At 38.7% G+C, this 13,991-nt stretch overlaps 2 protein-coding genes across 2 annotated transcripts in view; one reads left to right on the top strand and one right to left on the bottom strand.

Annotated features, from left to right (window-relative positions):
• The window catches only part of abtb2b (ankyrin repeat and BTB (POZ) domain containing 2b), a 335,934-nt gene extending 330,328 nt beyond the window's left edge, over positions 1–5,606 (top strand). Inside the window, exon 17 of the mRNA XM_039736333.1 lies at positions 5,401–5,606. Within this exon, the coding sequence (XP_039592267.1) occupies positions 5,401–5,442 (42 nt within the window). The 3' untranslated portion in view covers positions 5,443–5,606. The remainder of the gene's footprint in view (positions 1–5,400) is intronic.
• nat10 (N-acetyltransferase 10) overlaps positions 1–13,991 on the bottom strand; it is a 95,711-nt gene that overhangs the window by 42,194 nt on the left and 39,526 nt on the right. Inside the window, exons 9-13 of the mRNA XM_039736345.1 lie at positions 12,349–12,482; positions 8,307–8,400; positions 5,631–5,729; positions 3,417–3,553; positions 442–566 (exon numbers count right to left, since the gene is read on the bottom strand). Of these exons, the coding sequence (XP_039592279.1) occupies positions 442–566; positions 3,417–3,553; positions 5,631–5,729; positions 8,307–8,400; positions 12,349–12,482 (589 nt within the window). The remainder of the gene's footprint in view (positions 1–441; positions 567–3,416; positions 3,554–5,630; positions 5,730–8,306; positions 8,401–12,348; positions 12,483–13,991) is intronic.

Below are 13,991 nucleotides of genomic sequence, written 5' to 3'. Positions count from 1 at the left end.
GACAGTCTACATATCAGTCACATGTTAAACAAGAAAGGTACATGGCCTGTGTACTAAAAGACAAAATAATAATAGAAAATAGAGGTCCTGTATTATGTGAGAGTTCTCCTTCTACATCCACAAAAAAATGCAGGAAAGACTATCTGGCACGTCCAAGATGGGCCTGTGTGAATTTGGTTGTATGCATGACAGACATCAAGGGTTTTTCCTGCCTTGCACCCTCTGTTGCTGAAATAGCCTCAACATCCCACTCTCAACCACCCAATGCCCCCCGAATCATGATCCTAAATTAGGGTTGAGAATGAATACATGCATGTATGGTGGTAAAATGTTACACTGCAGACTAATTCCACTTCCTCAAACTAAACAAGTTCCCCTCCAGGTAAAAGTTCCCTGACATATGGAATACAAATAGGCTGTAAAACTGGCTGCTTGGCTTACCTGATGAAAGGCGGGCAGTTGCTGTGTTTTTATTTTCAGCTGTCAAGTTCACCTGGCTCGCAGAACTCTGTTGTCGCAACTGCTGAATGAGCTTATGCGACAGGGAGCGGCCTGTGCCCTCATATCTGTAAACAGATTAATTTGAAAGCAGTTTTTATTGGATACCTTGGCAAAGGAACAACGGAGTGTTTTTATTGAAATAAAAAACCAACATGGATAGTGGCAAAAATTATTATACTGATCTATACATACTTGGGTTGTGTGGTATACTGACACTTGAAAAGTAGCGAAAAACCCTACATTTTGTAATGGTACAGTATCTGTATTTTGGGATTTTGGTACCAGAAGTAAACATCAGCTTTTCTATCAATCATACCCCTCAACATTTCCTACTTCAGTTGTATAAAAACGGATTTTGTAGAGTTTACAAAACAAAACTAAATGCTTGGGTGTGATCAGAACTTCACAGCTATCAAAAGGGAAGTGGTTTGTGTACTACAGTGTGATGGCGTGGCTCTCCAGGCAGGAGGGTTTGGAGTTATCTGTTATTTGCTTCAGAACTATTTTGGTTCCGGTACCGAAGTCTGAAAGTTGGTATCGATTTCAAAGTCAAGAATTTTGTACTTATCTAACGCCAATATATAGTAATAGCAATTACGGCTTAGTAAGCCTTTTCATTTGTCACGTGGAATGGAAAATCCAGTTATCATGACAGTATACAGTGGAACCTCGGTTTGCGAGTAACTTGGTTTACGAGTGTTTTGCAAGACGAGCTAAATTTTTTTAATAAATTTTGACTTGAAAAACGAGCGATGTCTTGCAATACGAGTAGTATCGATACACTCTGTCTGCTGAGCGTCATATGATCACAACTGAGCTGATGGTTCTTCTCTCTCGCGCACGCGTCTCGCTCACCTTATCTCTTGCGCGGGCGCGGGCGCGCACGCGTCTCTCTCTCTCTCTCGCAATTGTCTCCTATTCTCTGTCTGTTGCGAGTCTCTCTCTCGCAATTGTCTCCTATTCTCTGTCTGAGTCTGCGTGCCTCACTCATATAGTGAGCATCCGTACGAGCGTATACTGTCTACTACAGCATTGTGACTGTGTGTGTGTGTGTGTGTGTGTGTGTGCGCACGAGCACGTGTGTGCTGTGAAGTGCGAGTCCCTGCCTTGCGCCCCAAAACACGAAGCTGAGTCTCAGTACTTTAACACCACCAGCTTTATTCAGCTTGAAACAGCAACAGCACGGTTATTTATTGTAGCGGGATCTTTATAATGTTCCTTGTATCACCCATCGATGGCAGGCGCTTATTGCATGTCCGCGATCTTTTTGGATACGCTTATATGGCGAACTGCTACAGCGCTGGGAGACTGCGATTGCTTTGGGACACTCTTCCGCGTGTCGTCCCGTTGGGTGAAATCCCACAAGAGTTTAGAAACTCACTCACACCAGCCATGATTCTTTTCAAAGGTAAAGTGCAGGTTAATTTGTTTCATGTATTTTTACTTTATATTTTGTATTAATCATTTTTATATGAATAATTTTGGGTTGTGGAACGGATCATCTGAGTTTCCATTATTTCTAATGGGGAAATTCACTTTGATATACAAGTGCTTTGGACTGTGAGCATGTTTCTGGAAAGAATTATGCTCGCAAACCGAGGTTCCACTGTATATGGAAACAAAGAAACTGAAAGAATACTAATGATGCAATTATGAATTGGAACAATAATTTTAAACTCACAGCTAAATAAGTGTGCAAGATCAGGTCATACTATGTGAACTAATATAGAATAATGCATGATAGATAAGAGAGTCAGTAACAGTTTCAACAACAGTAATTTAATTAGTCTGAATTACAAAATACAGAAGATGGCAATGGAAAAGCCAAAGGAAATATAAAGATGTCATTATGCTTCCAAACAATAAAATGATCCAACTGTGCCCATCTGTTCATCATGTTGCTGCTGGAGTATGTGAATTTCCCCTTGGGATTAATAAAGTTGCTATGTATCAGTAATTCCAACAGATGGCGTATTATAAACTGTAACTCTGTTTTTATAAATCCCATAATAAATGGCATTTAACAGACAAATGCATTTCATTGTTCACTGCAAACATTTATTACTTGGATTTCAACCTGTCTTAGACGGGTAGCGCAGCTAGTATAAAATAAATAGCCAATGATCTAGATCTGCCAACCTTCACTCCACATGATTTGATCAGTAAATTGGCCAATCGCAAAAAAAAAAAGAGACTTTTTTTCACTATCTGCTTTTCCAGGATTTTAATGTAATTTAGTTGTAGCGCTCATTTATGTAAAGTTTTTCCTACTGTATGTAAAGTAGGAGAGCAAGTGCACGTGCATGTGTTGTCATGCTGTTGGTGCTTCCTGAAAACAGACAATTTATTTCTTGTAAAGCCCAAAATCACACAAAAAATGGCTCAAATGGGATTTAACTGGCTCTGTTTTTTGACAGCCCACCCCCTAGCCTTGACTCCCTAAGAAGAGAAGGAAGAAAAAAAAATTAAAAATTAAAGAAATCATAGGGAAGGAGATTAAAACAGATCCTCTTCCAGGTAGGCTGGGTTTTTATGTTTCCGATTTGTGTAGATGGTTTGCACTTTTTTCTTCCATCAAGAAGATATAAACTAATTTACATAACTATTATTTCATTAGATGACGTTTTCCGAATATTGGAAGGCCCTTTAAAGTTTGGTTTGATCGGTGCTGCTCCATGTGGCTAATTCTTATGCATTCAGCCTTCACCGCCTTCCCTTGCACAGACCTGCCGATAGGCCGCCATGGCTTGGAGATCGGTTTGGTTTGTGCTACTCTGTACTGGCAGCTAAATTACCAGTGACCCATAGCAGACCCACAGAAGTTAAACTGAAGTAACCAGTACATTTTGTGACTGAAATACGGCTAAGTGGCCATTTCCAAATGGAGCCGTGAGTCAGCGCACGACTGTACTTACCCATTGATGGTTGAAGCCATGAACACCAGATAAGGACCCAGCAAGCTCTTGACCAGTGGCAAAGGAATAGCTGCAGCTTCATCAATCACCATTAATTCTGCCTGCCCCAACTTCACAGCATCACTGGGGTGGATATACTATCGAAAGAACAGACTCAAAGTTAATTTAACAAAAAAAAAAAAACACATAATAACCCATGTGATGCAAGTCATTTCATCTAAAATTTATTTTTACACTTTATTAGCATGTGGTTGACACAAAAATCTTTACTATAAAAATGCAACCACACATAAGTAGCAAATAAACACATACCAAATCATATTTATATAAATATGTACAGCATATGCTAATAAATTCTAATCAAGTAGTAGTTAATCCCAATGCTCAATCAATGTACTGGATTGTAAAGTCTCCCTTAACCAGCTGAATTTCTAGCTGGCCTTTTGTGATCCTTCATTAAAAAAAGGAGTGTTCCTACTGTAAACATGCACGTCCTTCCCCACCAAACCACTCATAGGTCCCCTTTAAAGAACTGGAACAGCAAGGGCAATTTGTTTTTGCTGTGCACTGAAGACATTTGTGTGTGAGATCAAAAGATGAGAAGAGAGATCACAGTTTCAGCTTTTATTCCCTGGAATTTACATCTAGTTAAGTTGAACAGAGAACATAGCACATTTTGTATCAAACCATCCTGTTTTTCAAGTGAGCAAAAGTATTGGAACGGAAGTAAAATTAAAGTAAAAACGGTTTTAATATTTACAGGGTCTTTTGTGAAGTAGAATATGCAAAATGTGCCACCTAAGCGACAGCGATTGTGGCATGATTGTTTGGTCCCAGATGCAGTTGTTCCAGCATCCCACAAACAGCTACCCTACAGGGATTTTCATACACTACAGTCTTCAGAGGGCGGCACGGTGGCGCAGTGGGTAACGCTGCTGCCTCGCAGTAAGGAGACCTGGGTTTGCTTCCCGGGTCCTCCCTGTGTGGAGTTTGCATGTTCTCCCCGTGTCTGCGTGGGTTTCCTCCCACAGTCCAAAGACATGCAGGTTAGGTGCACTGGCAATCATAAATTGTCCCTAGTGTGTGTGTGTGTGTGTGTGTCCTGTGGTGGACTGGTACCCTGCCCGGGATTTGCTCCTGCCTTGCACCTTGTATTGTTTGGGATTGGCTCCGTGACCCTGTGTTAGGATATAGCGGGATGGAAAAATGACTGACTGACTGACAGTCTTCAGAATTTACAGAGAGTGGTGTGTTAAAGCAAAAATACCCAGCAAGCAGCTATTCCATTGAAAAAATACATTGTTAATGTGAGAGATCAGAGAATGGCCACAGTGTTTGAAGCTAGCAGAAGCACCACAAATACTTAAATGCTTTTTTTGTTTGTTTTTTTTTGGTTTTTTTTAAACAGAAGTGAGGTTCAGAAGGGTAGCTCTGACCACACAGCATTTGGACTTTGATGCAAATGGGCTACAGCAGAAGACCACCACAATGGGATCCAATACCATCAGTGGGCACATGAATGAAAACTAAAAAAATGACAGTTGCTTTTATGAATCACAATTTCTGCCAAGAAATGTAAATGCCTGTGCCAGACTTTGGCGTTAATATCAAGAATCTATGGATCCATCCTACCTCGCATCAATGCTATAGGCTGGTGGTGGCACAGTAACTGAGTGGAGGATGTTGTTAGCAAAAATTAATTTTCTTCATAACAACTGAATATTCGTTTAATGTCTCAGCTAGTGTCCTGCATTACAAACATATTGTGAAGTGTATTTAAATAACAGTTTCCCCGAGTACTGCTAGAATTTTTTTGTGTTGTTGGTGTTTGTTATTGCTGTGGCCATCGCCGCCATTAAAAAAAGTATTAAAAAAACAACAACAAATGTGTATGTAAATGCCCAGATTTGTTAAACAAACCTCAAATATATTTAAAAACTTATTTTTAATTGGACTGTTCAAACATTTTTTTTTCTTTTTTCAGTATCCTCATGTGGATATTTGGCTGAGATTCCCCTTCAACTAACAAGAGCATTACAACACGATTTCCAAAAAGTACCACCTTTGAACAGCATCAATTGCTTTGTTATGCATGTCCAGATTTCATTCATAAATTCTTTCCAAGCCCTTAAATTCAAGGTTCAAACCTCTTTCTATGGATGTTGTTTGACAGAGCATGGCATTAACTTAGGAAGGGCTTAACTGCTGACCTACCTGTATTGTCTGTCTGTGTTCTTTAAAGATGTTAACACGGATAACAGCTTTGTTAAACTCTGGATTTAAAGACTGGATGATTTCATAGTCAAGATGTTCCTACAATAAAACATATGTAGTTTAGAAGAGGATTGGGTAGGGAAATGCACAACAAAATGAAAGAGAGCAGAAGTAAAATCTTTTAATAAAATCTCAACCCTTAACCTTTACAAAAACAATCTGCAACAGGAATATTTTGAAACATAAATAATCAAATAAAAAGAACCAATCTTTCACATTAATTGTGTTAATGTTCAGTAATTATAATCTTCAAGAAAGTTGACTTCATACACTTCTACTTCACTACGGACAAGCGCAAAATACTCAATGCGTACTATAAAAGACCAGTAAAGGCAAACTGCACGTTACACTTTTCAGACTCTTTTTCTGTACGTTTAGCATTCGATTGCTCAGAGGTTGATGCGTTTGCTGCTTCCTGAGCAGTTCTTTTCTCCACCCTGGCAGCCCACTTTTTCTCTTCTTCCGTTGGCATCTTTTTGTGTTAAAACTGAATAAGTCATTTTTTTGTGTTGCAATTACTTAGTACGTTTTCTTTACTTTTTCACTTAAGCTGGCACTTAAGTCTTCAATCTGACTCGAGAATAATTTAAGATATGAAGAGGTAGGGGAAGTGACGGCGAAGGTGGTAAGGATGAGAACGGCAACAGTACACATGGCCCTGTTGCCAAGAGTTGATTCTACAATAATGTAAAAATAAAAAGAGTAATAAAAATCATCACCCAAAAGGGGATAGTAGACGTCTTGTAGTATATGTGTACCAGGTCAATAGTTTAAATGGTTTGCGAGCTACAGGTGATTTAGATCCCTGGACAGACAAACGGACAGCCACGGTAGCGTATTATATAAGAAGATGCACACAAACTGTTGGTCCCCTTCCAGCTCATTGGAAAGGTGCTGTATACCTCCTGAAAAGTAATTAGATGTAAAGCAAATGACCCCTGTATATCTTCATGCCTTTGATATGTCAACAAGTAAAGCAAAGCAAGTGTGAAAAGAGGTCAAGTATTTCTTATTCTACCATGACATTCTAAAATGACCTGGACACATTTGTTGGCACCCCTAGACAAGATCAGACATAATTGGATCGGAGTGAATTTCAAACAGCTGTTTTCTTTAATTAGCATCACACATGTCTCAGCACAACTTCCAAAGAGATACAAGCTGAACTCCAAGGTCAAGGTCCATCTGTGTCTGATCATTTCACCCGTTGCTGTTTGAATGACAGTGGGCTCAATAGAAGACCCAGGGGGACTCCACTGTTGAAAAGAGGGCATATAAAAGCCAGATTGGAATTTGCTAAAATGCATACTGACAAGCCACAATGCTTCTGGGAGAATGTCCGCTGGACAGATGAGACTAAACTGGAGCTTTGAAGCAAGTCGCATAAGTTCTATGTCCAGGGACGAAAAAATGAAGTTTTTCAAAGAAATGAACACCATACTTAACTATCAAACATAGAGGAAACTTGCTTATTTGTGGGTCTGCTTTGCTGCATATACCACAGTGTGCCTCGAGTCTATGTAGGGAACAATGAAATCTCCAGACCATCAAGATCTTCTGGAGTAAAGTGTCCTGCCTAGTGTCAGAAACCTTTGTCTCAGTTGCAGGCCACAGATCCTCCATCAGGAAAATGAGCCAAAATGCACAGCTTTTATTTTGTTTTCTTATTGTGTCTTTTATTTTTCTATTCTTTATTATGTAAAGCACTTTCAGCTACTGTTTGTATGAAAATGTGCTATATAAATAAATGTTGTTGTTGTTGTTGTTGTAGCTAAACGCACCCTAAAATGACTAAGAACAAAACACTGGACTATTCTGAAGTGACCTTCTATGAGTTCTGATTTGAATCCTATCAAACATCAATGGAAAGAACTGAAACATGTAGTCTGGAAAAGACCCCCTCTTCAAACCTGACTAATAGGCTGGAGCAGTTTGCTCAGGACGACCGGGCCAAACTACCTATGGACAAGTGCAGAAGTCTCATGCAAAGTACCAGAAATCTCTTGTGTACAGTGATTGCAAATGCTAAAGGTTTTACAACAAAACATTAGGTTAAGGGTCCTATAATTTTTGTCCATGCCATTTTCATTTATGTCATTATTTGAAATATTCTGTTGAATCAAAACTCTAAAGAAAAATCTGACTTTTGTTAAATATGAAATAGAAAGTGACGGGTGCCCATCACTTTTGTCAGTTTCCAAGTTTTTTCAGAGACAATTGTGGGTTCTTATTTCCTAGCATGGTACCAACAAATTTGTCCTTGTCTAGAAAATACCGTATTTACCGGATTTTTTCCCAAAAATCAGCATTAGAAAATCAGGTGTGTGTCATATTTGGGTAAATGTAATTCTGTAATATTTACTTTCTTCTGCTTTGGCGGGTTGGGCGGGCGGCCTCGCTTGCTCGGAAAATATGCCCTAAATGCTTCCTATACAATCACAATGTGCGTCGTACACGGGGCAAAACCATTTTCACTATTTTCTTTGTAAAAATTAGGGTGCGCGCCTTACACGAGGGCGCGTGGTACAAGAGTAAAAACGATAATTAAAGAACAGGGTAAAAGCTGAGAAACCCTATTACAGTTTTGTTAATTATTTTATTAACTGGATAACCAACCTGATACTGCAAGGCGTCAAAGCCTTTGAAGATGAACTCAAAGAGAGTGTGCAAGTTGTCAGGGCTTGGTGATGTTACAAAGATATTGGAATAGCTGAAAAAGAATAAGGCATGTAAAATTACAAAAACATTAGGGAATTAAGCCAACATGTTGCAGCTGCAGTTTATGGACCAAAACACAGATGAAGACGACAAAAAAAAAAAAAATGAAAATTAACTCCAAGCACTCAAGGGGACCACAAGGCACACAACAAGGTAATCACAACACTACATGATCAGGCCTTTTTAAATTATTTGGCTACTGTAAACATGGAAATGATAATGAACAAAAGTCGGAATAGTAGAAAGAAAATTGGTTTTCAAAAGTTTCAAAAATCATGCCGTGGAGGATAAATTAACCAAAACTGAACTGTTACAAATCCTACCATATGTCAGATACGGCAGTCCACTCTAATTACAGTTACGTTTTACATTCATACATATACAGTAGAACCTCTGGTCACGAACGTTTCTGAACATGTACAAATCGGGTTACGACCAAAAGTTTGCATCTGTTCACGACCACACGCTCTGGTGGCGAACATCAACACTGGCAGTCAGCTTCCCTACGCACGTTTGTAAGTGCCAATGATTTCCAAATCTCCGTTTTCCATTTTCTTTTGTTTGAGTATACAGGGCCTAACAAAGCAGCTGATGTTGCAAAAGGAGTTACAGTGTGAACCAAGCAGAGGCCTCAAGTGCTGGAAGAGGTGGAAAAACTATTGCTAGTGTGGTTGAACGAGAAGCACCTTGCAGGGGATAGCGTAAGCGAGGCGATCATATGCAAGAAAGCCAAGAAGATTCATGCCGATTTACTGAAAAAAAAAATCCTTCATGTGATGAAGGTGAGGAATTTAAAGCCAGTAGAGGATGGTTTGAAAAGTTTCGCAAAAGAAGTGGCATTTAATTTTTTTCCCCTGTGCTTAAAACTCAAAAAAAAGTGTTTACAGTAAGCGGTTCATAAGGGTCTAGTGCAAACTCTTACAATGTTAGTTCTCTCTGTGGTTTAAGGTTTTCTCAGTGTTGTTCAATATTTTTACATTTAATTTACTATTACACTGTGCATTCAAAGGTATAATTATTTTTTTGCTTAAAAATATATACAGTGGAACCTCGGTTTACGAGTAACTTGGTTTACGAGTGTTTTGCAAGACAAGCTACATTTTTAATACATTTTGACTTGATAAACGAGCAATGTCTTGCAATACGAGTAGTATGGATACACTTTGTCTGCTAAGCGTCATGTTATCACAACTGAGCTGATGGTTGTTCTTCTCTCTCTCTGGCAATCGTCACCTATTCTCCGTCCAAGTCTGTGTGCCTCACTCATATAGTCAACATCCGTATGAGCGTATACTGTTTACTACAGCATTGTGTGTGTGTGTGTGTGTGTGTGTGCGCGCGCGCGCATGTCCCCATCTTGCACCCCAAAACACGAAGCCGAGTCTCAGTATTTTAACACTACCACTTGTATCACCCATTGATGGCAGTTGCTCATAGCATGTCTGAGATCTTTTTGGATGCGCTTATACGGCAAACTGCTACAGCGCTGGGAGACTGATTGCTTTGGCACTCTCTTCCGCGTGTCGTCCCGTTGGGTGGAATCCCACATGAGTTTAGAAACTCACTCACACCAGCCATGATTTGTTTTAAAGGTAAAGTGCAGGTTAATTTGTTTTATGTATTTTTACTTTATATTTTGTATTAATCATTTTTATATGAATAGTTTTGGGTTGTGGAACGAATCATCTGAGTTTCCATTATTTCTTATGGGGAAATTCACTTTGATATACGAGTGCTTTGGACTGTGAGCACGTTTCCGGAACGAATTATGCTCACAAACCGAGGTTCCACTGTATTTACATACAGTCTGTACGGTCTGGAATGGATTAATTGCATTTATATACAATCTTATGGGGAAATTACGTTTGTGGCGCATCCAGAGTACACTGTACAAGGATCATCCCATTTTAATTCAACACATTTTCAAGAATGTTTTCTCATGACCATTTTAGTATTTGATAGAACCTGACATAACTATTACATCTATCTTCCAAGAGATCAGAAATATTTTTGGTTAATTTTAAAAACATTTCTCAATGTGATGTATTTTTGCTCAGTTAATTTGGAAGAAAGGACAGCATAACTGCTTTCACACAAAAGGAATGTATATGTGTGTATGTTATGTGTATATAAGCAGAACTTTGGAATCAATCAGAAATCCATCATCCAATGATTCTGGCCTTTTCTTGAATGTAACCATTTCTTTTTGCTGTTGCAGTAAACAGGCTAGAGTAATTCCAGTAGCTAAAAACCAAAACCCAAAAACCCAAAATAATTTCAGACCTGACATCACTGGTTAAGAAATAATTTTGAAAAAAAAAATTATAAAACATGAGACGGAGAAAAAAAAAAGCAGGCTTTACTAAATTCACTTCAGCTTGCCTACCAGTCTAAGAGAGGGACAGAGGATGCCATTGTCACATCTCCTGTATAATCATTTGGATGGCATAGAGACTCATGGGAGACGACTTCTAATCAGCTTTTATTCCCAGCCAGCCCTACATACTTGCAGAGAAACTTATAAAAGGTTTTAATTTGGATTTCATTTTGGTAGGGTGGCTGATTGATTTTTAACAGACAGGATTCAGAATGAAAGTCAATGGCTGCCTGACATGCTGTCCCCCTCCACAGGGACCCTTCAGTTCTGTATTCTTTCACCTCTTTTGTACATTCCTTCCACAAATGGTTGTCATAGTAAGTCATTGTTACACTACTAAATGAGAATGAAAATAATCACAGCCCAGTATTAGATGATGTAGTTAACTGGTGTGAGGAGTCTTTTCTACATCTAAAATGTTACAGAAATTGAAGGACTTGTAATTGATTTCAGAAGAAACGTCATTCACCCACAAGAAACCATCATCAAAGACCAGGCAGTGGAGATTGCTCAAAAGGTATAAAATTATCTGAGGACAACTATAGATTCAAAATTAAGCTTTAAGGAAACTACAGAAGCCTTCTGTAAAAAGTAACAGCAGCATCTCTACTGTCTATAATAGCCAAGTCTTTTGAATGGAAGTCCTTCCATTACATCACACTTTAATGAGTCAGTTTTTACTTATGTTATGATGGACTGGTTTGGAAATCCTAATATCAAAAATAAAAACAGAAGAAATCGAATTTTAAAATGGAGCAGTAAAATAATAAAGTGTCATCAGTCCAATCTCACAGACCTGGAAACAAGCAAGTATTACACAAAGTATAGGGTGGTCCAGATCTAATTATGCAATTTTCATTACGCTATAACTTATTAAGTTTATTACATAGAAAAATCACCTGAAAAATCCTGGACCATCGAGAAGTGTGCGAAACGACAACATGAATAATCCTCTTCGCGACGAACTGGATCTGCATAATTAGATCTGGACCACCCTGTAGAGTGTATTTTGTCAAACAGGCCTCACCCACTACATTCTCAATTTCAGTTGTTGCCATCAGGTCACAGGTTCAAGGTTTCATGGATAAAAAAGCAACTGGTTCAAATTCTTTTTCATTTTGATGGCTGTTATTCATCTAAATAATTTTAATAAACACCCACAAGCTTAAATCATAGGATGATCTGTTAGCTTGTGCATCAATCATCACTCAAGTCTAAATGTTGGCTTAATTATCATGTCTAAAAGGTCTATTGTTTCATCATAAGTACTCACTGCTATATTTTATTTATTTGTACTATAAGTTTACATTTTTTAGCTGTGTTCTTTTGTGATGTGTTTTTAATGTTATGCCATGGTCTCTCTGTAAAACCAGCTGACAAATCAAAAGGTTCCTCTTGGGACAATAAACTGAACTGAAATGAACTGATGACTATATTTTTAAATACATTTAATACTGCCTTGATAAAAAAGTATCAAGGTCAATGAAAAACATGAACATTTCTTTGTGAATGCTAGTGTATTAGCAGAAGTACTAAAAACCAAGCAAAAATAAGAAAATTTACCCAAAAGCAACAGCTCCAGCAATGGCTAACCCAAGTGCAGCGGATTTTCCACGCCCTCTGGCTGCAGTCAGGGTCACAGTGCTTCTCAGTGTCTTCTCTGAAATGGCTTCAATAAACTTCAGCACAGCTTTTGCCTTGAAGCAAACATTAAGGAAATCACAATTCAATATAATCACTCAAGAATCACAATATATAATACATGGTCCTTATGTCAAAAAATAATATATACAGTAATCCCTCCTCGATCGCGGGGGTTGCGTTCCAGAACCCCCCGCGCCAGATGAAAATCTGCGAAGTAGAAACCATATGTTTGTATGGTTATTTTTATATATTTTAAGCCCTTATAAACTCTCCCACACTGTTAACATTATTAGAGCCCTCTAGACATGAAATAACACCCTTTAGTCAAAAGTTTAAACTGCGCTCCATGACAAGACAGAGATGACAGTTCTTTCTCACAATTAAAAGAATGCAAATATATCTTCTCTTCAAAGGAGTGCGCACATCAGGAGCGGAGAATTTCAGAGACAGACAGCGCTCGCTAAAAAAAGCAAACAAGCAAAAAATCAATATGTGCTTTTAAGTATGCCGAAGCACCGCGCTAAAGCGGCATTTTGTAGAGGAGCACCCGTATCTTCTAGGCAAACAGCCCCTCTGCTCACACCCCCTCCGTCAGGCAGAGAGAGTGAGAGAGACAGAGAAAAGCAAACAATCAAGCACCGCACGGGAAGCATATCGCATATCATTGAGGAGTTTTAGTTAATACATAATACATGCTCCGACTGGGTAGCTTCTAAGCCATCTGCCAATAGCGTCCCTTGTATGAAATCAACTGGGCAAAACAAACTGAGGAAGCATGTACCATAAATTAAGACACACATTGTCCGCAGAAATCCGCAAACCAGCGAAAAATCCGTGACATATATTTAGATATGCTTATATTTAAAATCCGCGATGGAGTGAAGCCGCGAAAGTCAAAGCGCGATATAGCGAGAGATCACTGTATACACATGCAAAGGCTTGTGTAACTATTTAAACCAATTCAAGGTAACATGAGTACAAATTATAGGTAGACATCTTGCTCTAATCTGTATGTTTACTGCAGAAGTATATGCTAAAGATATTTTAAAGACATTTGTTCTTTCTCAGCAGGTAGGGCAGTGAAATATATCGAGATTTTAAAATATACCGGGAAATAAACAGAGTGGGATATGGATTAAGTCAGTGTCGTTTATATCAAGTTTAAATAACGTTTTTGGTTCAATCTTAGGGAAAGCCTTTTTCCCCCTTTTCCCTCACTGCCTGCTCCAGGCTTCACTATTGTGCTCTGCTAGCAGCCATCCCTCTCACCCCCACTCGTGCTCACATATGTGCAAACAACTGTCTTGCAAAATGGAGGGGCATGACACAAACTTTATAACTGAAGACGACTTAGCATGTAAAAAGAAGAACAATGGATCAATTATTTGGAAGTGGTTTGGATTTCACAGGCCAGATGAGTAGCAGAATCACAAAATATATAGGGAATGCAGAAAGGAGATAGGGTCAAAAAGTGGGAGCACTACCAATCTTTTTCATCACTTAGCACTAGAATTACCAGAGTCTACGAAAAAACTCGAGATCCGACCCACCTTAAAACCGTT

This window comes from Polypterus senegalus, chromosome 1, assembly GCF_016835505.1.
Source record: "Polypterus senegalus isolate Bchr_013 chromosome 1, ASM1683550v1, whole genome shotgun sequence".
NCBI lineage: Eukaryota > Metazoa > Chordata > Cladistia > Polypteriformes > Polypteridae > Polypterus > Polypterus senegalus.
The sequence above is the reverse complement of the archived record's forward strand: the minus strand, read 5'-3'. Positions and strand labels throughout refer to the sequence as shown.